The sequence below is a fragment of the Artemia franciscana genome, chromosome 7 (genome assembly GCF_032884065.1).
Source record: "Artemia franciscana chromosome 7, ASM3288406v1, whole genome shotgun sequence".
Lineage (NCBI taxonomy): Eukaryota > Metazoa > Arthropoda > Branchiopoda > Anostraca > Artemiidae > Artemia > Artemia franciscana.
Window position 1 is genome coordinate 45,871,489 of NC_088869.1, and position 23,642 is coordinate 45,895,130.

Sequence of the window (23,642 nt, forward strand, 5' to 3'; positions counted from 1 at the left end):
GGGGGCCTAAGTGCTCTCCAATTTTTCGCTCAAAAATGGCACTAGAACTTTTAATTTCGGCTAGAATGAGCCCTCTTGCAATATTCTAGGACCAGTTTGTCGTTACGATCACCCCTGGAGAAAAAAACAAACAAACAAATTAACACGCACCCGTGATTGGTCTTCTGGCAAAAAACACAAAGTTCCTTTTTTTGTAGATAAGAGCTTGAAACTTACGCAGTAGGGTTCTGTGATACGCTAAATACGATGGTGTGATTTTCGTTAAGATCGTATGACTTTTAAGGGGTGTTTTTCCCTATTTTCCAAAATAAGGCAAATTTTTTTCAGGCTCGTAACTTTTGATGAGTAAGACTAAATTTGATGAAACTCAGATATTTAAAATCAGCATGAAAATCCGATTCTTTTGATGTATCTGTTAGTATCAAAATTCCGTTTTTTAGAGTTTCGTTTACTATTGAGCCGGGTCGCTCCTTACTACCAAGAACTGTTTGATATTTAAATATATATATATATATATATATATATATATATATATATATATATATATATATATATTATATATATATATATATATATATATATATATATATATATATATATATATATATATATATATATATATATATATATATATATATATATATATATATATATATATATATATAATATATGAGATTTTAGACCCTTCAGGGCATAAAAGTCATTTTTAAGGTTTGACAACTTTAAAATAAGCGTTTAAAAGATAGCGTTTAAAATAAGTGCTAATACAAGCGGCATCACACTTTTTAGAAATAAATTTCTAAAATTTGCGCTCTTTACGGAAGAAAACATCTTTTTCAGTTCTCCGCTCGTTTATAAAGATCTTTCGCCACTCCAACTTTTTTTTTCGTCATAGTCGTCATGTTTTTGATTATTCGGCCTATTTTTGCAGTCATTTCCCCCCAAAAAAAGTGTAAGTGAGACTAAAACTATAGAAAAAAACACATAAAAAAGACCGCAACTACAATTATTAGTACTTGAGACAAAAGTCTAGTCTTTTCTTCGTTACCGAGCTGCCCACAAAATGAAGATTGCCTAGCCGTTATCATCCATGGCAAAAAAATAATTGAAATCCGCATACTTTTGTAAGGAAAATCATGGGCATTTTTTGTACTGTTTGTACATTTTTTCGTACTTTTTGTTTGTTTTAAATTTGACTTGAGTATTGAATTTAATTTTTACTCGGTGGATTCTTCAAGACTCCCAGAGCTTTTAAATTTCATAATACTATTCCTGAAATAGATAAATTAACGTTTCAGGAAATGACAAAGTAAATAATTATATCAAGAGATTACGTTTTTATTTGCTGTTTGATAAGATATTAATTATAAAAGCTGTTATTTCAATGTGTAATATTTTTCAGTATGTTGTGAATTTAGTTGTGGATACTATAACTAATGAATGGTATAATGCAATTGATTAATGCATGGCTTTTGATTTTAATTTCTCGCCAGGCCATAGCACATCGAATACTATTCATAGATCCAATTGGTACAAAAAGCCATCATAACTCGTATGTCCCCCTTTGCTTCGAATTAGTCAACAGAGAACATGACGTCACATTTCTTAGTTTTGCTAGGTCTGGTATTAAACATGAAAATTTTACCGAGAGAATCATCGAGGGTGCAAATGAAATATCGAAAAAATTTGTATCAAATATGTTTGATAACAAAGAGGAGTCTTTTCATATTTTCAAAGTTTTGTGGAAGAACGTTAATCTTATGTCAGAAGTGGCCTTGATGATGCACGAAAATGAAAAGCTCAAACAAATCATTCATCAGGACTATGATTTGGTTGTTTTTTCACTTATATTTTCAGAACTGATGCTACCAATAGCCACGGAAAGAGGAATTCCTTTCATAGTAATCAGTCCTAATGCACTTTTTGGAGGATATTCAAAATACTTTGGAGTTCAAATACATCCCTCGTATGTTCCAAGCCTTATGACTAAGTATGTACCACCATTGAAGTTCTTAGAGAGAGTTTTTAACTCTGTGATAGAGTTATCACTTGTCCTTATAATGAAGGCTCTTTTTAGTTATTCATCAGAACCAATAGTAAGGCAATATTTTCCTACTGTTAATTCATTAGATGAGCTTTTTTATATGAATAGCGGAGTCTTAATAAACACTCATTTGAATACAGCTTATTCTGTACCTTTGCCGGAAAATGTGGTTGAAATAGGTGGTATCCATTGCAGACCATCTAAACCATTGCCTAAGGTTGGTATCAGTATTTTTTCTTGCTAAGTGTTTCTCTTTTGTTATTATATTTTAGTTTATAATTGATTATTAGGTTTTCCTTCAGATTAACTTACAGCTTTGACTCTTCTGTCCATTTTTTTTTTTTTTTACACATATAAAACTCTGACTTACCTTTCAGCTCTTATACATAATCAAAAGATAGGAAAATAAGGGGACAGATTGATCTTGAGACACAAACAATTTTTTTAAAAAAAACTAACGGTGACAACAGAGACGCGCATGTTTTACCAGGATTCCCTGCGTAAATTAAAAAAAAAGCCTCCCCACCCCTCCCTTAAATTTTCAAAATTGTTGTCACTGATAACTAATATGAAATATTTTGTTACAGCTCAACGGATTGTCCTCATCGCTAAAGGAGAAGCAAAAAGTAAAAAAAAAAATGAATCAAAATATAATATCTATGGGAGATAAGCAATGCTTTTGCAATCTAAACCAAGTCAAATAGACTATTAAAAGTAACGGATCCTTGTTAACCTAGTAAAGAGTGATGCCTTGTATTATGAAATTTTTGCCATTGTGCATATTCCATGGCATCACAAATTATCATAAAATTTGCTAATTTCGGTTTTAAACCGGCAGTGCCGATACAGTTTACCAAAAAGTTTAAATAAAATTGCCAATTTCATATCACAAAATCTTCAGTTGTTCTGATTGTGACAGGAGCGATTAAAGCAAATTTTCCCATTATATTTTCATTTTTTCTCGGACAAATTGCTATTTCAAAAGCTGGTGCAATATTTTATGTTTTGACCTAGCAATAGTCCATGCACTAAGACTGAAAATGTGACGCCTCCATGACACATCAGTTTAACGTAATCTGAAAGAAGTTTCAAGTCATATCAAACCCGCTGATTACAATTTTACCGGGGAACAGGTACCTCCGAGGGGTGCTTGACCTTTAAAAATTAAATAGCATTATCTAGCTATTTTCACTTGCAGCCCGTTACATGTTGGTCCTTTTAGCTGCAGTTCAACTTAACTGAGCAAAAATGCAAGCAAGTTAGTGATAAAAAATTACTGTTATCAACTGAATGATATTTTTATTCGACAAATTAAATAAACTATCAAAATTAGTTTATTGAGAAATTTTATAATCGCTATAATGTTTAATTATTTCAAACCCACTATTAAATATTATCAAATGAACAGGAACAATCCTAGTCAAGGATAAAAATAAAGTAGAGTAGATAGTCAAACATACCTATTTGAAATAACAGGTCCTTGGCCAAGTCAACAATACATCTATCATCTTCTTCACTCACATCATAGAGTGTACACAGGTCTTTTTAGAGCTCATCAACGCTGCTAATTAAGAATGCTAATGAGTTGTTCAACATTGGTGATTTGCAAACAAGCGATTCGGAATACTCAAGGGTGACTGGTATATCTTCTCCTGTTCTGTGATATGCTATGGTATCTTTGATTTCAGATTTCAGCTGCTTCATGAAGCTTGAATTTGATCAACCTGGTGGTAAACTTGAGAGTCGAGCCATTGCTAGACATAATAAAGCCAAGACAGATAGTTTTTGTAAGAGGAAAAGATGGCATAACTTTTCAGAATTGTATAAAAATGATTCATTTCACTTGTTGATAGATAGAATTGTATAAAATCGAAATAATAGAACTGTAAAATCTTTTTCAGAATTGTATAAAAATGATTCATTTCACTTGTCTAACATCCATCCTAGAGAAGAAGTAAGGTAGATACGCATAGAGTAAAGATAATTCAAATTTTCTATAAGTTCTAAGAGCCATTGGAGCAATATTATTAAAGTTATTATTAGATCATCGTCTCGTCGTTACTTTCAGAAAGGTCACATTTCCCAGCACAAACACAAAGCAAGTGACACTTGCGTATTCCCATACACAAACACTTTCCATTGCAAGCGTTTTTATGGCACTTGGTATTAACCAAGTGACATATAGCAGTCGCAAACTTTGTCGGTCTGTCGATCTGTCTGTCTGTCGGTCTGTCTGTCGGTCCCGGTTTTGCTACTTTAGGCACTTCCAGGTAAGCTAGGACGATGAAATTTGGCAGGCGTATCAGGGACCGGGCGAGATTAAATTAGAAATAGTCATTTTCCCGATTTGACCATCTGGGGGAGAGTGGGAGGCCCGTTAATTCCGAAGAAATAGAAAAATTGAAGTATTTTTAACTTACGAACGGTTGATCAGATCTTAATGAAATTTGATTTTTGGAAGGATATCGTGTCTCAGAGCTGTTATTTTAAATCTCGACCGGATCTGGTGACATTGGGGGGGTGGGGATTGGGAGGGGGAAACCTAAAATCTTGGAAAACACTTAGAGTGGAGGGATCGGGATGAAACTTGGTGGGAAAAATAAGCACAAATACTAGATACATGATTGATATAACCGGAACGAATCCACTCTCTTAGGGGGAGTTGGGGGGGGGGGGGGGCTTAAATATGAAAAATTCGAAAAAATGAGGTATTTTTAACTTACGAACGGGTGATCAGATCTCAATGAAATTTGATATTTAGAAGGATATCGTGTCTAAGAGCTCATATTTTAAATCCCGACCAGATCTCGTCACATTGGAGGGGATTTGGGAGGGGAAAACCTAAAATCTTGGAAAACACTTAGAGTGGAGGGATCGAGATGAAACTTGGGGGGAAAAATAAGCACAAGTCCTAGATACATGATTGACATGACGGGAATGGATCCGCTCTCTTTGTGGTAGTTGGGAGGGGGGTTAATTCTGAAAAATTAGAAAAAATGACGCATTTTTAACTTACGAAGGAGTGATCGGATCTTCATGAAACTTCATGTTTAGAAGAACCTCGCAACTCAGATCTCCTATTTTAAATCTCAAGCGGATCCAGCGTAATTGGGGGGCATTTGGGGGGGGGACCGGAAATCTTAGAAAATATTTAAAGCGGAAAGATCAGGATGAAACTGGATGGGAAGAATAAAAACCTGTATAAGATACGTGACTGACATAACCGGACCGGATCTGCTCTCTTTGGTGGAGTTGGTGGGGGGGGGGTAATTTTGAAAATTGAGGTATTTTTAACTTACGAAAGGGTGACCAGATCTTAATGAAATTTGATATTTAGAAGGATCTTGTGCTTTAAAGCTCTAATTTTTAATTTCGACCAGATCCTGTGACATTGGAGGGAGTTCGAGGTAGAAATCAGAATTCTTGGAAAACGTGAAAATTTGGGTATTTTTATCTTGCGAATAGGTGATCGGATCTTAATGAAATTTGAAATTTAGAAGGAATTCATGTCTCAGAGCTCTTATTTTAAATCCCGACCAGATCTTTTTACATTGGCGGGAGTTGGAGGGGGAAATCTTGGAAAACACTTGGAGTGGAGGAATCGGGATGAAGCTTGGTGGATAGAATAAGCAAATTTCTTTGATACGTGATTGACAAAATCGTACTGGATTCGCTCTCTTTGGGGGAGCTGGGGGGAGGGGCTCAGTGATTCGGCGAGTTTGGTGCTTCTGGACGTGCTAGAACAATGAAAATTGGTAGGCGTGTCTGGGAGCTGCACAAATTGACTTGATAAAGTCGTTTTCCCAGATTCGACCATCTGGGGGGCTAAAGGGAGAGGAAAAATTAGAAAAAGTGAGGTATTTATAACTTACGAGTGGGTGATCGGATCTTAATGAATTTTGATATTTAGAAGGACATCGTGACTCAGAGCTCTTATTATAAATCCTGACCGGCATTAAGCCTCTGATTTTCCTTTTAAATCAATCTATTGATTCTTAGAATTTTGTTAGAGCTCATACCGTATGAACTCTTGGCTCTTAGCTCTTCTTGCCTCGTCACAAGTTCCATATGAGCTCTTAGGTCTTGTTACATTTGCATTGGATGGTCATACGGCTCACAGAAATTTACCACTGCAACAATGTATTTGTCAGAGGAATAACCCCAGAAGCGTCACTGAATATCCATCCAAAATTTAAGGGGTCTAAAATGATTGGTTCACTTTCCGTAGCCTATAAAATGATTCCCCAGTGATATACAACTCTAAGGATGTGGTATTCAAAGCTGTTTTCAGTGGATGGAAGGCTTTCCAACGATTTTTTCTATGGAATAAGTGCACTTGTAAGTTGTTCAAAGACTTAAAAGTCAGTAGGAGTCTTACTATAGGCTGCTATTGTTATCTTTCTTGCCACCTCTATCACTTACTCTGCGTAATTCGATATATTTACGAGGTCAATCTTGAATTTTCTCGTCAATTCCACCAATTAAAGCTGCTTTAACAAATGTCTTCTTGCCAACAGAATGTATAAAACTCGTCATGTCAGTGCCACTAAGCCAGTGCAAAAGTCCACTTCTATCAACGAAGTCCCTTGGCAAAGAAAAAGCCGGCTCATGCACGGGAAAAATTTCTTCAGAAAATCGGAGGAATAGTTCTTTCTTTTCATACCTTCGTACCTTTCCGTTCTTTCTTTCTTTCTTTACCTTTCGTTTCGTTTCCGTACCTTTCGTTCTTTCTTTTTATACCTTTCCGTAGGTAACTGAGTAAACGAGTGTTGCAAAATTATCACCAGAATATTGGTGTCATTGGCCCGAACAATTACAGAAGAAATTTTATTCCTAAGGATGGAATCAAGATGGACTGCAATATGAATGTATCATTCAATCTGACTCAAGACCGTCCAAAGTCTTTAATTAGCTTTTAATTATTTGCAGGAAAACTGTTTCATTACTTTAATCTCATTTTTAGCTGAAATAAAAATAGGGTGGGAGATAAAATAAAAAATTCGTGATCAAAGAAAACCTTTTGTTTCTGAAGTTACATTTGTTTATTATATAGATTTTTACTCCCAGAAAAGAAAAAACAGTGAAAAGTTTATCATTTTTCTGCCATTTTCAAAGATCATACAATATCACCGTTAGTAACAAAGAAAATAATAAAGTATTCTTATCAGGGACTTACATGTAGATAAAGACAAAAGAGAAATATTTTGATTTCCTGTTTAATATTTGTGAATGTGACGCTTGGTAGGATAATAAACTCTAGGATGTTTACAGCATGTCTTATATTTTGTGTGTATTTTTCGCTGGCACATACTTCAAAAATATTAGTTGTCCAGCCCCTTGGAACTAAAAGCCATCTCAACTCGATTGTGCCTCTTATTAACGAGCTTGTAAATCGTGGACACCATATTACCTACTTAAATTTTGAGTATAATAAAAATGTAGATAGGGAAGTAGAACAACTACAAATAAAAAGTGGTGCGAATGGGTCAGCTACTCTGCTTCCCAACTTGTTTGAAGCCCAAAACAAGGCCTATATGCGTTTCGACACTCTAATGACCGTTGCAGCTCATATTCCGAAAGTGGCAACAGAAGTATACGAAACTCCTGAAGTACAGCAAGTGATATGGAGGAAGTATGACCTCGTAATTTTTGCTATATTAACTGCACATATTCTGTTACCAGTTGCGACAGAGAATGGAACCCCGTTTATAATCATAACTCCAAATGTTCCAGTAAGTGGACTTTATGGTGTTGAAGAAGCATCATCATATGTGCCAAATATGTTTCTTGATTTTGTTCCTCCACTATCCTTCACGCAAAGGACTATAAACTATTTAGTTAATAAAGGATTCCAGCTTACTTCCACCTATGGTATTTATTTTATATATGATGGATTTAACAGAAAATATTTCCCGAAAATGAAACCTCTTTCTGAGCAAATGGGTCAAGTGGGTGCTGTTTTCACTAACTCACATGTGGTTACGGCATATCCCATGTCTTTACACCCTGGTATGGTTGAAATTGGAGGAGTTCAATGCAGAGAAGCTGAAATACTACCAAAAGTAAGTTTTGTACCATAGGCGATTTTCTCGCGCTTTTTAATCTTCCACTGGCGTCTTTCTGATGCATTAAAAATTCAGTTAAATAAATATTTTTATTTTATAGTGATGAATCTTTCTATTTTATCATCCACAGGATTTGGAAGATTTTATAGATGAAGGGAAAGATGGTTTTATTCTACTAAGCTTGGGATCTGCCATTCCAATGAAATATGTACCAGAAAAAAAGAGGCAAGCACTGTTCAACGTATTTTCAAAGCTTTCACAGCAAGTTTTTATCAAATGGGATGGCGAAGCCCCTAGCACTGTGCCAAGTAACGTAAAGCTTTTGAAGTGGGCCCCTCAACAAGACTTGCTAGGTATGATAACACAGTGGTTTAAACATATTTTTTGGTTCTAGTATGTTCTCTTGTACCTCTGATCAACGTTTCTACGGTGATTTCTGAAACGCATTCGTAATGTTTGTATTATTTACAGTTCTGGCAGATTCTGTTTAAATTGGCTTTTTTGTGATATTTGAGTCGTTCTGCTCTTTCAAAAACTGGCATTTAATTGCATAGTTATATTTTTCCCAATTCATGTGTCTCTGCTGAATCCTAAGACAATTTAATAATTGTTTCGTCTAACCCAACAAAGAAAACATTCAGCACAAGAAACAATCTGATTTGTGTCTCAGAAATCGGTGTAGACATTGAATTTTGAAAATTTTCCCAGGCAACTAAGCTTTAAAAAATTTCATTTGAAATATTTTATTGCGTTTTTTTTCGGGGGAATTCCAAGGGAAAAACAACATTCATCAGCTAAAAAAACAGTGATTGTATGGACAGAGAATAGCCTTCCGAAAATAAAGTATTGCAAATGTTATGTGCACATTGTCTAACCTCAAATGATTTATTAATTTATAAGACTGTTTACAAATAACAATATAACAAGCTTTAAGCAACACAGTTTCCTTAAATAATTAATACATTAATGTTCCAAGAAATAGTTTTTGAAGCAAAACAAGTTTTGCTCCACTGAGGACAGAAAATAAGGGATACGCTTACAAGGTAAGATGGTGCATGCAAATGGTGCAAAATTAGTTTGTTTTTTTAGGATCGAGAAAAGAAAATAATGCTTTTTGTTATAAAACAATGCAACTTTTAAACACATTTAAACACTGAAAAAAAAAGTTGTAAGTGCATGAAAAGTTCTGACTGCACCTTTAAATACAACGTAAATATTTTCCTATGAATCATATGGTTGTGCCAATAGCCCTAAATGGTAGGAGTATTTTTCAAAAAATTGTTGTAAAACGTAATGACCGTAATTGAGAATGATTTTACAGTCAATTAATGTTATTTAGTAGTTTAACGTATAATTTATTTTACATTTTTGAGTATGTGAACCTGATGCGGAGCTAGTTTTCTTTTTTCTTGAAATCGAGGACAAAAAATAAGACTTTTGGCTGCAAAACAAGACGTGTTTTGACAAATTTCAAAAGTAAAGAAAGACCACAAGGTTTGAACAAAGAGGTTTATCCCCTGTCATGGCCAGAACTTTCAACTTTTTCAAAAAGGAACTCTAGGGAAGAGAAATAAAGGCTTTCCGATTGATTTCTGAGGAAACACTTTTCTCGATTATGGTATGTACTTTTCACAGGCTTTTAAAGACTCGAGAATTTCATAGAAACACGAATGGGTTAGAAATAAAATATTTCTACTAACATTTTATTTGAAGTGAAACTAAGCTCACCTAGAATCACTGCTCTGGAAAATCAAAACTTTTGATAGTAACTATCTAATTCCCTAGCACATATATCACAGGCAGTGCAATAGCACTGCCTAAGTAAAGGACGATGTTGGCATATGGTATTTTTTATTTATTTTTTGTTTGTTTTAGACCAGGGCACTTCCTATCAAAGGATTTGTTGTAGAAGGTTTGAAAAGGGCTCATTTGATTGGAAATTGAAACGGCTAGTGCCCTTTTAAATATTCAAAAGTGATTGAAGGACAATTAACCACCCTGCCACGCCCAGCATTTCTCTTTGTTCAGCGTAGTTGAAAAGTCCCTAAATTATGTCTTTGAGGATGACGACCCCCCTACAGGCCTCAGGCCAAGGGTTGTAAGTTATGCCCTGAGGGCATTTAACGTTTTTTATAGTAAGCATTGTCAAAGAAACTTCAAAAAGGGCTCATTCGATTGGAAATTGAGAGGGCGAGTGCCCTTTTTAATAGTCAAAAGTGATCGGAGGGCAAATAACCCCCCTCCCCTCCATGGTCATCATTTCCACTAACACTTCTGATCAAAATTTTGACATAGCCGTTTTGTTCATCGTAGTTGAAAGGTCCAGAAATTACATCTTTGAGGATAATACCCCCAGAGCCCTTAGGGCAAGGGTTATGCCTTTGGAGCATATAAGGTTTCTATAGAAATCGTTGTTGTAGAAACTTCAAAAAGGGCTCATTTGATTCGAAATTGAGACGACTAGTGCCCTTTTTATTAGTCGAAAGTGATCGGAGGGCAAATGCCCCCCCCATCATTTCCCCAAACACTTCCAATCTAAATTTTGAGATATTCATTTTGTTCAACGTAGTTGAAAGGTCCGGAAATTATGTCTTTCAGGATGACACCCCATCCCCCGCGCCGTCAGGGCAAGGGTTTTAAGTTATTCCCTGGGGGCATATCAGGTTTTTATAGAAAGCGTGGTCGTGTAAATCCGGATGGGGTATATTGGATTGGTAATCAGAAGCTTTAGTGCCCTTTTTAACAGTCAAAGTGATCAGAAGACAGCCATCCCCTCCCACACACACACGTCGTATTGTCCCGAAATGCATCTAATTTGGAGAAATTTGGAGATAGCCATTTCATTCAAAATAGTCCAAATATTATAGAACAGGGCTTTCGGGGTTGAAATAAACCCCAAGAGCCTGGGGCAAGGGCTTTAAATTATGCCCCTGGGACATTTAAGGTTTTTATGGAATGGATGGTTGTATACACTTTAGGGGAGGCTCATTTGGTTGACTATTGGTAGCTAGGTAGGTATATTTTTATTTTAAACCATAATATCACATACATATCAATTAGTCGCAAAAAGACCGTTCTGGCCTGTAATAGCGACTACATTCATGTTACTTTAATCATCAATAATACTAACTCATTAAATACTGACACAAAAAAGAAAAGAAAAAAGAAGAAAAAAAGAAAAGAAAAAGAAAAAAGAAGAAAAAAGAACCGGCTCTCAGACCCTTTTATGTACTCTGGGAATGCATTCCAAACTGTCGGACCTATGTGTTGGAAGTTATAATTCTCTTTTAAGAGTCAAAAGTGATGGAGGGCTGCTAGCCCCCCAAAATTTGGAGATGACAATTTTCTCATTGCAGTTGAAGAGTCCTGAAATTATTTCTTAGGGCAAGGGTTATAAGTTATCCCCTGGGACATATAAGGCTCTTATAGAAAAGGTAGTCATATATGCTTTGGAGGGGACTTATTGGATTGATAATCAGAAGTTCTAGTGCCCTTTCTAAAGGTTACAGGGATCAGAGCACAGCTCCTCCCCCCCACACACACACATAAAAACGTCATGTTTTCCTGAGAGGCGTCCAACAGAAATTTTGAGACAGGACTTTTATTCATAATAGTCCAATGATTATATAACAAGACTTTTGGGGTTGATACAAACCACCAGAGCCTGAGGGTGAGGCTGAGGATTGTAAATATCCCCTTGGGGAATTTGAGGTTCTTATGGAAGGGATGGCTATATAAACTTTAGAGGGGGCTGGCTCATTTGTTCAAAATTGAAAGTTCTAGTGCCCTTTTTAGAGTTAATAGTGACGGATGACATCTAGTCCCCTAACTACCCCTCTTTTCACCAAACCCAGAAAATTCGATGGCAATTTTGTTTAAAATGGTCAATGCAGGTAGAGGAGTGCATGCTTGACTTCTACTTTCCCAAAATACGAAGGACATTAAGATGAGTCTTTCAAGGATTGTCGAGGAGAGTGTTGAACTTAATCATAGCATTGTGTATATGGGTCGTCAAACGGGTGTAGCTCAGGAATGACTGAGTATATTATTTTGGAATTTTCGGGAAATGATGAGGGAGATGATCAATTGACCAAAATGGCAATATTTGAACGCTACTACTACTACAACTACTGCTGCTGCTACTGCTACCACAAGTACTATTAGCACAACCACTACTATCACCAAAACTACTACTTTTGTAGCGAGTACTCCTAAGGCTGAGGATACTGAAAACAATATCTGAGGATACGTTGACGGGAAAGCTCGACTAAATCAAAATATACAATATGTATACAGATTACTGATACTGATACGGGTGTCTCAGTAATATTTTTAGAACGGCTTATCATATCAAGAGGAAACTTCAGGGCATCACAAGTGGGATATTCAGTTGACCAAAAGCCAAAATGTACCTGCTACTACTGCTATTAATGCTGCCACTACTACTGTTGGTACTAGTAATTATACACTATTACTGCTACTACTGTTCCTACTACAACCACTACTACTATGATACTAGTTGAATTAAGGCAACACGTATGAAAGTGAAAAGTTGACAGAATATTGAGGGGAAATTTCAAATAAATCTAAACACATTAAGTGCATGCAGACTGTTGAAAGGACGTATCTCAAAAATTTATTTGGGTATTAAGTTACAACTTTCGGAGAATACTTAAAGGGGAAGATCAATTGACAAAAAGGTAATATATGTCTATCACTACTAACAGCAATACCACTGCTACTTTTACTAATGCTACAACCGCTACTAAACTACTCCGACTACTACTTCAATTGCAACAACTTGTGAGGCTTAGAGTATTAAGGTGAAAATGGCGTCGAAAGGGCGTCAAAAGTGCACATCAACAATATCTTTGGAACGGCTTAACGTGTCAAAGTAAAATATACAAAAAATACAAATGAACACGCATCCGTGATTTGTCTTCTGGAAAAAAAATGTAACATTCCGCATTTTTTATACACACATGATTTTCGTCGTATGGTAGAGAGGGAGTTTTCTTTCCTGATCTGCCTTCCTCAGCTTAGATGGCATCCCTCACTTCACTTTTTAAAGGGTTTTATTGAACTCTGTCTTTTCAGAGGATAGAGGTTTCTGAAAATCAAAAGCCTGTTTGCAGTTGAGGAATTCGTCATGTACAAGTAGTGCTATGGCAGTTGATTTTTTGGAGGAGAAGCATGCGAGATGTTGGTATAAAGGATTACAAACGAGATACAGCATACCGTTTATATCTTATGATAATACACGAAAAGATTATTATTACTTCCTGAACCACTTACCAAACACTAAAAAGAGTAAAAGGAAGTTTGAAAAAACACTTTAATATTAAAATACAATGAAACATAGGGAAAAAATTACCCTGTAACCACCACAACTTAAAACTCATACTGAAGTTGAAAGCAGTGGGTACCTATGACATACTTTAAAAATATTCAACGTTAGCTCCTTATGTCATGACCCCCTTATGCCTCCATTTTTAAGTACCTTTAGAGATAGAAGCTTTAAAGTTTGTCTTGATATGTTCATCATCTTCGCGACACCAAGGGACTGACTAATGGTAAGGTTATTTTATAGTACACTTGTCAATAAAATCATGGGTAGCACAATTGCGCTACCTAAGTTAAGAGCGATATGGAAACAATGTTTTGTTTTTTTGCTTAGACCAGGGAACTTCTTATAGAAGGAGTTGTCAGAGAAACTTTGCCTTTAAAACTTACCCTATTTAATTGTCAAAAGTGATCGAAGGGCAACCAGTCCCCCCCCCTGTGCCCATCGTTCCCTAAAACACATCCACTCAAAATCTTGAGACAACCATTTGGTTAAGCGCAGTGAACAGGTCCAGAAATCATGTCTTCAAGGATGACAACCCCACCCTCAGGGCAAGGGGCTCATTGGATTGGTAATAAAAAGTTCTAGTCCCCATTTTAAGAGTCAAAGTGGTCGGAGGGCACCGCCCCCTCCATACATTGTATTTTCCAGAAATACATCTACACATCAAATACAATTTTTAGATAGTCATTAGTTCAAAGCAGTTCAAAGATGGCATAACAAGGCGTTTGGGGTTGACAAAACCCCCCAGAGCCTGAGTGCAAGTGTTCTTAGTTAGGCCCGGGCGAATATAAAGTTTTTATGGAAGGAGTGGTCGTGTGAACTTAAGAGGAGGCTCATTTGATTGGTATTGTATAGTTCTAGTTTATGTTTAAAGGTCAAAACTAGAAAAAGGCAACTAGCCCCCCTCCATGAAGTCCTCTTTTCCCCAAACACATCCGATCGAAATTGTGAGATATCTATTTTGTTGACTCAAAACAAACAGAAATTACAATAAATAACCCAGTCAAACTCAAAACGAGAAAAAATTAACATGAGTAGGGCTGACAACTCACAGGCCTTCTCAAGACCAGAACAAAATTTGTATTTTACTGACAAAAAAAAATTATCTTGGACTGTCAGTTTATTATACGTGTACTGATATTTATTCCTTAAGGTTTTAATAATGATTTTATTTATAAAAGTATAAAATGTAAAAACATATAAAGTGTATTTTGTTTGCAGTAAAGTGCAAATTATGTTCTGGTCTTGAGAAGGCATGGAGGTTGTCAGCTCTACTCATTTTAATTTTTGATTGTTTTGAGTTTAAATCAATTATTTATTGTTATTTCTGTTCGGTTTAAGCTTCATTTATTTACTGATGGTTAATTGTGGTAGTTTTGCGCTTGGAAGTTTATCTGTATGTATTTCTGCTCTTTTTGAAAAACTTGTTTGGTGGAAAAAAAATTTTAATAGTCAAAACTAAGAACAACTGCAGCACCAAGAATAATATTAAGCCACGAATTTTTGAACCTGAAAAGAATGGAAACTTCGAACAGAAGTTTTTCAATCCATAAAAGGAATTTTTTACAATAAAAAAAAAATCATTCTGACCTGGGACTCATGCCCCTACTGATTTTACCAATAGTTATGTAAAAGGCGAAAATCCAACTACAGATGTCAATTCAACAACAAAAATAGGTTCTACTGGGAATTTCCCCTAATTTCCTACAGTTTAAAACACCAGCTACTTTGCCACACATTTAGCTGTGATCAAGCAAGGCAAACAAAAATATTGATGATTAAATGTCAGAAAAATTTATACTACGAAACCTTTTACTGACTCTTTAAAGACATGCTAAAGGCAATTTTGGTTCTCTGTACAGTGGGAAACTACAAGTTGGGAAGTCGTGTTCAGTGACTAGTTTTAATTTTCCTTCACAAAAAGTTTAAGAGATCTTACCCCTATTGTTCTCTCATAATAACCATTCCTGTTATAGGAGAAGACCCAAATCGCCATCAGTTATCCTTTAACTGTAAGAATATTAACGGTCAGCCACAAGGATATTCTCTGAAATTACGTACTAAGACTCAAAAGCCTTACAAGAACTTTCCTGCTATCAAATAGTTGACACTAGAGTTCCCCGCGGTTGTTTCTTAGTGCATCGGCAGTACAATCGTTGTTTAGATTTTCAAATGTCTTATGGTTTGTCATTATTTACAATGGTATTAATGTATGTTTACTTTTTTACAATATTTGTTTTAAGCCTTGTTTAGGTTTAGTCGTCAACTGTTTATATTGTGCAGGTACTTGTGTATCATTCAGAACACACTCAATAAATGAAGTTAGGTTCTTTTGTGAAACAAACTACGATGCAGGTACATTTTAATGAAATATTTTATATATAGAGGTATTTATTTACACGCAAATTGACTTTTTTCAAACATGGCCTATTGTTACACTTCCAAAAATGTGCCTTCTCGTAAGAGTATAAAGTCATGCTTTGTCCATTGACGCACTGTTTTGTTGTGGGCAACAACCCCTTATCCTAGAAAAACATAATTGCCTCTTTTTTCAGTCCTTGGCAAATCCCAAATCTTCATTTCAAAATCCATGTTCATACACTATCTTCTATCACTATGCGTAGCAAACTAAATTGACTTTTGTCTTTGTGGCAATGAAACCGGATTTTCTCAGCAAAATTCTTGAGTGTTTTCTGAATATCAATTGAATAATGAACAAGAACCAAATATTTAATTAAAATGTACCTCCATCCTCGTTTGTTTCACGAACGAACCTAATTTCACTTATTGAGTGTGTTCTGAATAATACATAAGTACCATTGTGCGCTATTGGAACGTTGATATCATGCTTCATTAATTTCATTTTGTGCTATGTCTTCTCATCTATGATTATAGATGGGGAATTGACACGTTTTTATTGTATATTTAACACCAAAACTTTAAATGAAGGTCATTCAAATATTCGACTTTTCGTCACTCATGGTGGTTTGTACAGCCTTCAAGAAGCAATTTTCCATTCAACTCCAGTAATTGGAATACCTGTGGGCAATGACCAAGGTCAAAATCTAGCAAGGGCAGAAAAGGAAGGATACGCGAAAGTTCTGACGTGGGAAGAACTAGATGAAAATACTCTTGGTTCGGCTATTAATGAAGTTCTTTACAATGAATCGTAAGTAATATAGCTATTCTTTCCATGTTGTCCTTTTCACCTTAAACACTTTGTTATGGTTGTCTTATAAATTGAACTGCGTCTACAAATAGGAAAGGCGGTGGAAATATTTTCCCTGAGAATGGTCCAAAGACCCTCATACCTAAAAACTTTTCATATAGTTCTGACGTGGGAAGAACTAGATGAAAGTACGCTTGGTTCGGCTATTAATGAAGTTCTTTACAATGAATCGTAAGTAAAATACCTATTCTTCTCATATGGTCCTTTTCACTTTTAAACACTTTGTTATACTTGTCTTATAAATTGAACTGTGTCTACACATAGGAAAGGTGGTGGCAATATTTCCCCTGAGAATGGTCCAAAGGCCCACATACCTAAAAAAATTAAAGTTATGGCCGAAATTTGTTTCGTATCTAATTTCCCCCATCCCCTAAGTAGACAAAAATACAACCCGTTTGACATACATGCACTCATCAATGGGGCCAACAATTTTCTAAAGTTGAAGGATGGCAATCAGACAACACCATTTTTTCACTTACTAGTGTTTACGAATATTAATCATTGATCCCTTTTCAGTTATTATAACTTAATATTTATCGCTTTAAGTAAAAACATAGATTTTAACTAATTTGAACAATAATTCTTGAAAGCAATTCATCCAACCTTCGTATATAAGTTCGCATATAATAAACCGTAGTATTTGCTTTTTAACACACATCCGAATATTCCAATCACGCATAACAAAATACACAAAATATGATACTGCTAATCCCCTGCCTTGTGTCTTTGTGTGATTAAGTTAAAAAAAAATTCAACTGAAAGTAAGGACCAACAACAAAACTCAAAACAAACTGAAATTATTCCATAAATAAAGTTATTATCCCCCTTAATACCTTGCTGTTCATGCTAAAGTTCTTAGCGCTTTAAAAAAAGTGCTGTTAGTACATATGTTGAAAGTGCTGTTAGTACATATGTCATTCGAAAGTGCTGTTAGTACATATGTCATTCCTGATGATTCATCTGATCACTGCATACTTATGGCTGATTTTTTGCGATATTTCCCGCATAATGAACTTTGGGGAAAGAAATTTGTTAAAATTGAAAGAAGCACTCGGTGATGTAGGGTGGAGTTCAGTAATTGATGAAATGGATCCGGATCAATCCTTAGATAACTTTTATAATATATTGACTGTGAAGCTTGATAAATTTTACCCGTATAGAAATCTTAAAGGAAAGAGGCATACACCAAGCATCGCTTGGTGTATTAGGATCAAAATGCATCGCTTTTGAGGTCTATTAATGAAATCGCTTATATAGAATTAAAATGAAGTATCCCACTGAAATAAATATAATACGTTTTAAAAACTATAAGAATCTGTTAGTAAGGATTCTTAGAGAAAATGAAAGAGTGTATTATCAAAATTCATTTAAAAATTCTGATTCTCCTCGAAAAACTTGGAATTTAATTAAGGAGAAAATTGGAAAAAATAAAAAGTTATCACATCCTGATGTATTAATTAATACAAATGGTGTAGAAGTTAGAGAACCGCAAGATGTTGGTAATATGTTTAGTGATTATTTTGCTGGTATTGGTCAAGCGATTGTTTCAGCAGGAATAGATTTGTCCCCTTACAGGTCGCATAAAGAATATTTACCCCCCAATGAATGTACGAGCATTTTTCTGGTCCCTGTTAGTTTTGCTGAATTTCATAAGATTATCAAAAATATAAAAAATGGTAATTCAATGGGACATGATGAATTATCAACAAATTTGTTAAAGAGTATTGCCGGAGTTATTTTTGAACCACTTATCCACATTTTCAATTTGAGTATCAATTCAGGTAATTTCCTAGTAGATGGAAAACTGCTCGAGTAATTCCGTTGTATAAACAAGGCGATAAATCTGATGTAAGTAATTATCGTCCAATTGCAATTTTATCGCCATTATCTAAAGTATTTGAAAAAATTTTAAAAGAAAGGATTTCTAGCTATTTTGATAAAATAAATTTCTTTACCAAATATCAATTTGGATTCAGGGTAAACCGTTCGACAGAACAAGCAGTTGCAGCTCTTTTATTAGAAATAAATGATTGTTTAGATGATGATTTCCATGTGGTTACTGTTTTCTATGATATAAAAAAAAGCATTTGACACTTTAAATCATGAAATTCTTCTCGACAAAATGATAAATTCCGGCATAAGAGGGAAAGGATTGCAAATTATTAAATCATACCTATGCGGACGCAAAATCACAGTAAATGTCGGTGGAAAAACGACTAATTAAAAAGTCTTACTGATATTGGTATCCCCCAAGGCTCAGTATTAGGTCATCTTTTATTTTTGATCTATATTAATGATCTTCCCCGAGGTTTGCATGAGAATATTAGCCATGCTGTTCTATTTGCAGATGATACAGCTATAACAGTTAAAGCTAGGGATTCATTGACATTGATTGAAAATCTGACTATAAGTGTTACCTCAGTTAATCGATGGTTTGTTTCTAATAAACTAGTACCGAATTTTAAGAAAACTAATTTTATGGTTTTTGGTCGTTCAAAACGTTCCACTCGAGAGATTTCTTGTGAGGAGCTACAGGTTGGTGATCAAAAAATTTGTAGGGTCCAATCATATCGTTATTTAGGAGTTTTTCTTGATCCCCTTTTGTCATTTCATTATCATATTGAATATTTAAGATTAAAACTTGCTCAAAATATTGGGTCGATGTACCGTGTGAAGAATATTTTTCCTTTTACCATTTTAAAAATAATTTACCACTCTCTAATTACTTCTTATTTGAATTATTGCTCAGTTGTATATCTTGATAAATTTTGGAAGCATATAAAACCCTTACAGGTACTACAAAATAGGGCAATAAGAATACTTGGAAATTTCTTACATCGACCTTCAAAACTTGAAAATGTTTCGGAAGCTAAAACATTATTCCTCGTTCTAAAAATTATATCAGCATATTCTAAAAATTATTTCTATGACAAATCTCTGTTAATCTTACTTCCTCGTTCGGATTGTCGGAGGTCTAGGATGTATCAAATTCCTTTTGTAAGCTCTGAAAGGTCAAAGTTTTCGATTAGATACCAAATACCCTTCATGGCTAACAATAATAAGCTGAATGATAAAATTCTGTTTGATCCATCCCAAAAATCTCAGCTAAATTTAAAAAAGCAAATATTAAAGATTGTTTGCTAAAATTTTGATTATTCACCATTGATGATGGAAATTTTAAATTTAAATTATTTGATCTTCTTATTTGTATGTTTGTTTTTGGGTCCCTGTGTCTGGGACGGCCTCCCACGCCCCTCCTGCCCAATATTTATATATTTACTTATGTTTTATGAGTTTTTTTTCTATTTTGTGTGTCTTCTACCGTATTATACTTTGAAATCATTATTACGATGAGATGTTGATGTTTTTTCTTATGTTTTTGCACTGTACCAGCCTTACGAGCTCTGCTCTCTGTTGGGGCATAATATTGTTTGTGTATTTTTTGAGTTGAATAAAGAAAAAGTTGAGTTGAGTTGAAAAAAAAATTGCATTCTAACTAAATGGCCCTTGTGATTCACGAGTCGTTATTAAAAAATTGGAAAAAATGGCCAAACTTTAGCATAAAGAGCAAGGTATTGAAAAGGGTGATAATTCCTTCAAGATTTCAATTGGAAACTTGGATTTGCTATAAAAAAAAACCGTGGTTCATCATATGTAAGTTAGCTTCATTTTCTTTTTTTCTTTATACAGTGTTCGTGTGTTTTTCTCATTTTTGTTGTGAAACTTGTAGTATGTGTTTATTTGTTCAATGTTTTTTCCTGATTTTGGGTTTCCTGATTTAAAACCGAAATGTTCAGACATGTATAAAAGTTAACTGTCTTAGTTTAAAATTTTGCCCATTTTTATATTTACGTTTCATCTAAAGCTGAAATAGGTAAAATTGAAGAAAATGAAATATCAGTGCGAAGTTTATTCTAATCTCCAAAACTTAATTTTGGAAGAATAACATGTGAAAATGTGTTTCATTTAATTATCTTGAATAAATTGAAAAAAAAAGAATAGAAAATTAAAAAATAAAAGTAAGAGAGACAAATTACAAACGAGCTGCATACAGCACACAAAATTGAAGAAGATTGTAAATCAATGTTTTTGTTATATTACAAATTTCACATGGTGGTAAAAAAAAGCTTATATTCATTTTGTTTGTTAAGCATTGGTAATGGGTCCATAGCAGACTTAAAGAGGAATTTGGGAAAATGGCTTCCGGTTTTTTGTTCTTCAATGCCAAATTTTGTCATAAATTTGTAGGACATAAATTTATATTATTATGCAATTTAAAAGGCTTAAAAATTGAATAGTTGATCGGGTCCAGTAATGGATCTATGTTTATGAGGAAATGCCTAGAATTTCAGAAAACTAAAAAATTGAAACCTTACTAGAATTTTAATGACCTTTTTTTCCTCAGCAGGTCCGTAGGCTTTGACAGATGTGGCGGGCATCCCCATGTCGTTTGATAGGCTTATAAAAAAGTAGTTTAAACTACAAATTGTCAAACTGTGCATACATAGTGCTAAATCGTTCACTAAAGAAATAAAGCACTAAATAGAGCTTTAAAATTTTTGATCTCTAAGAAATATTTGTCTCTAAGAAATTTAGTTTAAGATCGTTTTGGTAAGTTCTCAAAAATCTCCTATTCATAGACATAGACTATGGGAGCCAGGGATCTGCCATCTGGAGAAGTCCAAAATATAGACTTATGCTGATACTTTGACCTCCTCCTAAAGTTCAGGTTTAAAAATTTAATTGACACAATAACTCTCGTCCATAAAAATATTTCTCGGATAGTTTCCGATACGCAAAGATCACTTTACAATCTTGAATTATCCACACTCGTTCTAATAAATTTAACTATTGTAGGTACAAAATTAATGCAGAACGACTAAGTAATATTTTCCGCGATCAGCCAGAAACTCCCCTTCAACGAGCTGTGTACTGGATAGAGTACATAATTCGACATAAAGGAGCTCATCATCTCAAGCACCCTGGATTACATCTCCCGTGGTACCAGACATCGTTATTCGACGTTCTACTTTTTCTCGGAGCTATTGTGCTTATCATAGTTTACATAAATTTTGTTATTGCAAGAAGGATCCTTCAGAAAATTACGCGTGGTACTAAAACACCTGTGACAAAAAATAAGAAGAAACAATGAACACTTATACTGCTTGGCTATGTACTATATCTTTATTTTGTAGACATTTTTTTTTATTTACACAGTAAGGAGCGACTCGGCTCAATAGTAACCCAAACTCTAAAACTCAGAATTTTGACATCAATATACATATCAAAAGAATTGACTTTTTATGTTGACTCCAAATATATGAGATTCATTAAGTTTATTGTTACTCATCAAACACTATGAGCCTGATAAAAATTGTCGGATTTTCAAAAAGGGAGAAAAAAAAACCCACATATTCAAAGAATCTTAATGAAAACTGTACCATCAGTTTTGGTGTATCAGAGAGCCCTATTGTGGAGATTTGAAGCCCCTGTCGGCAAAAATATGGAATTTTACTTCTTTTTTTTGGCAGAAAAAAAGATCACGGATGTGTGTTTATTTGTTGTTGTTTTTTTTCTTTTTTTTAGGGTTTATTGTATCGAATCAATCATCCTGGAAGATGATCCTAGAACAATGGTCCTAGACCATTGAGAGAGGGCACAATCAAACAGGAAAGCTCTAGTACCCCTTAAAAATGACCGAAAAGATTGGAGGGAACGTAGCCCTCCTCCCGCGCCCCTTTTCACCCCAAAGTCGTCCGATCAAAATTTTGAGATAGCCATTTTGTTCAACATAGTTGAAAGAAGCAATAATTATGCCTTTTGGGGTAACATGAACCCCCACAGTCCTTGGGAAAGTGTCTGTAAGTTATGAAATTTGCCCATTGTTTATGTACTGTATTTTTCATTGGAAAGTATCCAGACAGTTATCGGTGGGTGGAGGGGGGTCTGATGGGGGTGGATTTCCATGGAAAGAATTTTCTTTGAGGGGAGAAGGTCCTGTGGGTGAACTTTCCAGGATATATTTTACAGTGGGGGGTTAGACAGAATTCCTATACGAAATCTTTTTATATATCTTGCTTATTTTGCCAACTCAAATTTTGCATGTGGAGATTTTCCGAGAGAGTTGTCCAGGAAAAATTTTCAGCGGGCTTGGAATGGTATGGGGAATTTTTCAGTGGTAGGGGGATTTTATAAGGGATGAATTCTCCGTGGAAGAATTTTTTACAGGAAAAATTTTCCATGGGGAAATTTTCCGCATAAAGCAACTTAGCCCTCGGGGAGGGGGTATTTCAAAGAACAATTTTCCACAGAAGGAGAGTTTCTGGAGTGACTGGAAAACGATTAGAATATTTTTTTTTCAATGAAAAAATGTTAAGAGCGATTTTTTAGGTTGGTTAGTCCTCGAGAAATTTTACGTGGAGGAGGGGGGTTTACGCGGGGGGAACTTTATTTGGAGCATTTTCCCGTAAGGGGGGAAATGGTTCAGGAAGGGGAGCCGGATTTGCCGGCATTATTTGAAAAACAATCAGAAATTAAATTTAAAAAACAAGTTTTCTACTGAAAGTAAGGTTTAACATTAAAACTCAAAACGAACAGAAATTATTCCACATATGAGGTTGGGTTGTCCCCTTCTTCAATACCTTGCTCTTTACGCTAAAGTTTGACTCTTTGTCCCAACTTTCAAAGAATACCTCCTGAAACACAAGCGCCATTTAATTAAAGTAAGAAGCTTTTTTAAAAGTGTTAAAGAACGTTAACGTGGAGAGCAAGATATTGAGGAGGGGGCAACCCCCTCATATACGGAATAATTTCTGTTAGTTGTAAGTTTTAATGTTGCTCCTTACTTTCATTTCAAATTTTTTTTTTTCAATTAGGATCAAGAGTAAAGTATAAACTGTAAAATATTCAACTTTTAGCGAGAAGGTCTTCTGCCTTGGCGATTTTTTGGTTATTTGA

General features: G+C 34.9%; 1 protein-coding gene across 2 annotated transcripts; it reads left to right on the forward strand.

Annotated features, from left to right (window-relative positions):
• The first annotated feature begins 1,399 nt into the window (after window positions 1-1,399).
• Window positions 1,400-22,019, forward strand: LOC136029370 (UDP-glycosyltransferase UGT5-like). 2 transcript variants are annotated; one of them, XM_065707686.1, is made up of 4 exons: window positions 1,400-2,261; window positions 8,240-8,462; window positions 16,406-16,625; window positions 21,543-22,019. In XM_065707686.1, the coding sequence occupies exons 1-4, from the start codon at window positions 1,437-1,439 to the stop codon at window positions 21,835-21,837; spliced, it is 1,563 nt and encodes a 520-aa protein (XP_065563758.1). In that variant the 5' UTR covers window positions 1,400-1,436; the 3' UTR covers window positions 21,838-22,019. The 2 variants fall into 2 exon arrangements, with proteins under 2 accessions (XP_065563758.1, XP_065563759.1); XM_065707687.1 differs by lacking the exon at window positions 1,400-2,261 and adding an exon at window positions 7,249-8,106.
• The last annotated feature ends 1,623 nt before the right edge of the window (window positions 22,020-23,642 follow it).

Excerpts from the sequence above, each read along its gene's own strand:
- LOC136029370 (XM_065707686.1), top strand. The coding sequence starts at position 1,437 with ATGAATGGTATAATGCAATTGATTAATGCATGGCTTTTGATTTTAATT. Across the intron at positions 2,262-8,239 it reads CATCTAAACCATTGCCTAAG|GATTTGGAAGATTTTATAGA; the intron begins GTTGGTATCAGT and ends TATCATCCACAG. Across the intron at positions 8,463-16,405 it reads CCCTCAACAAGACTTGCTAG|GTCATTCAAATATTCGACTT; the intron begins GTATGATAACAC and ends CTTTAAATGAAG.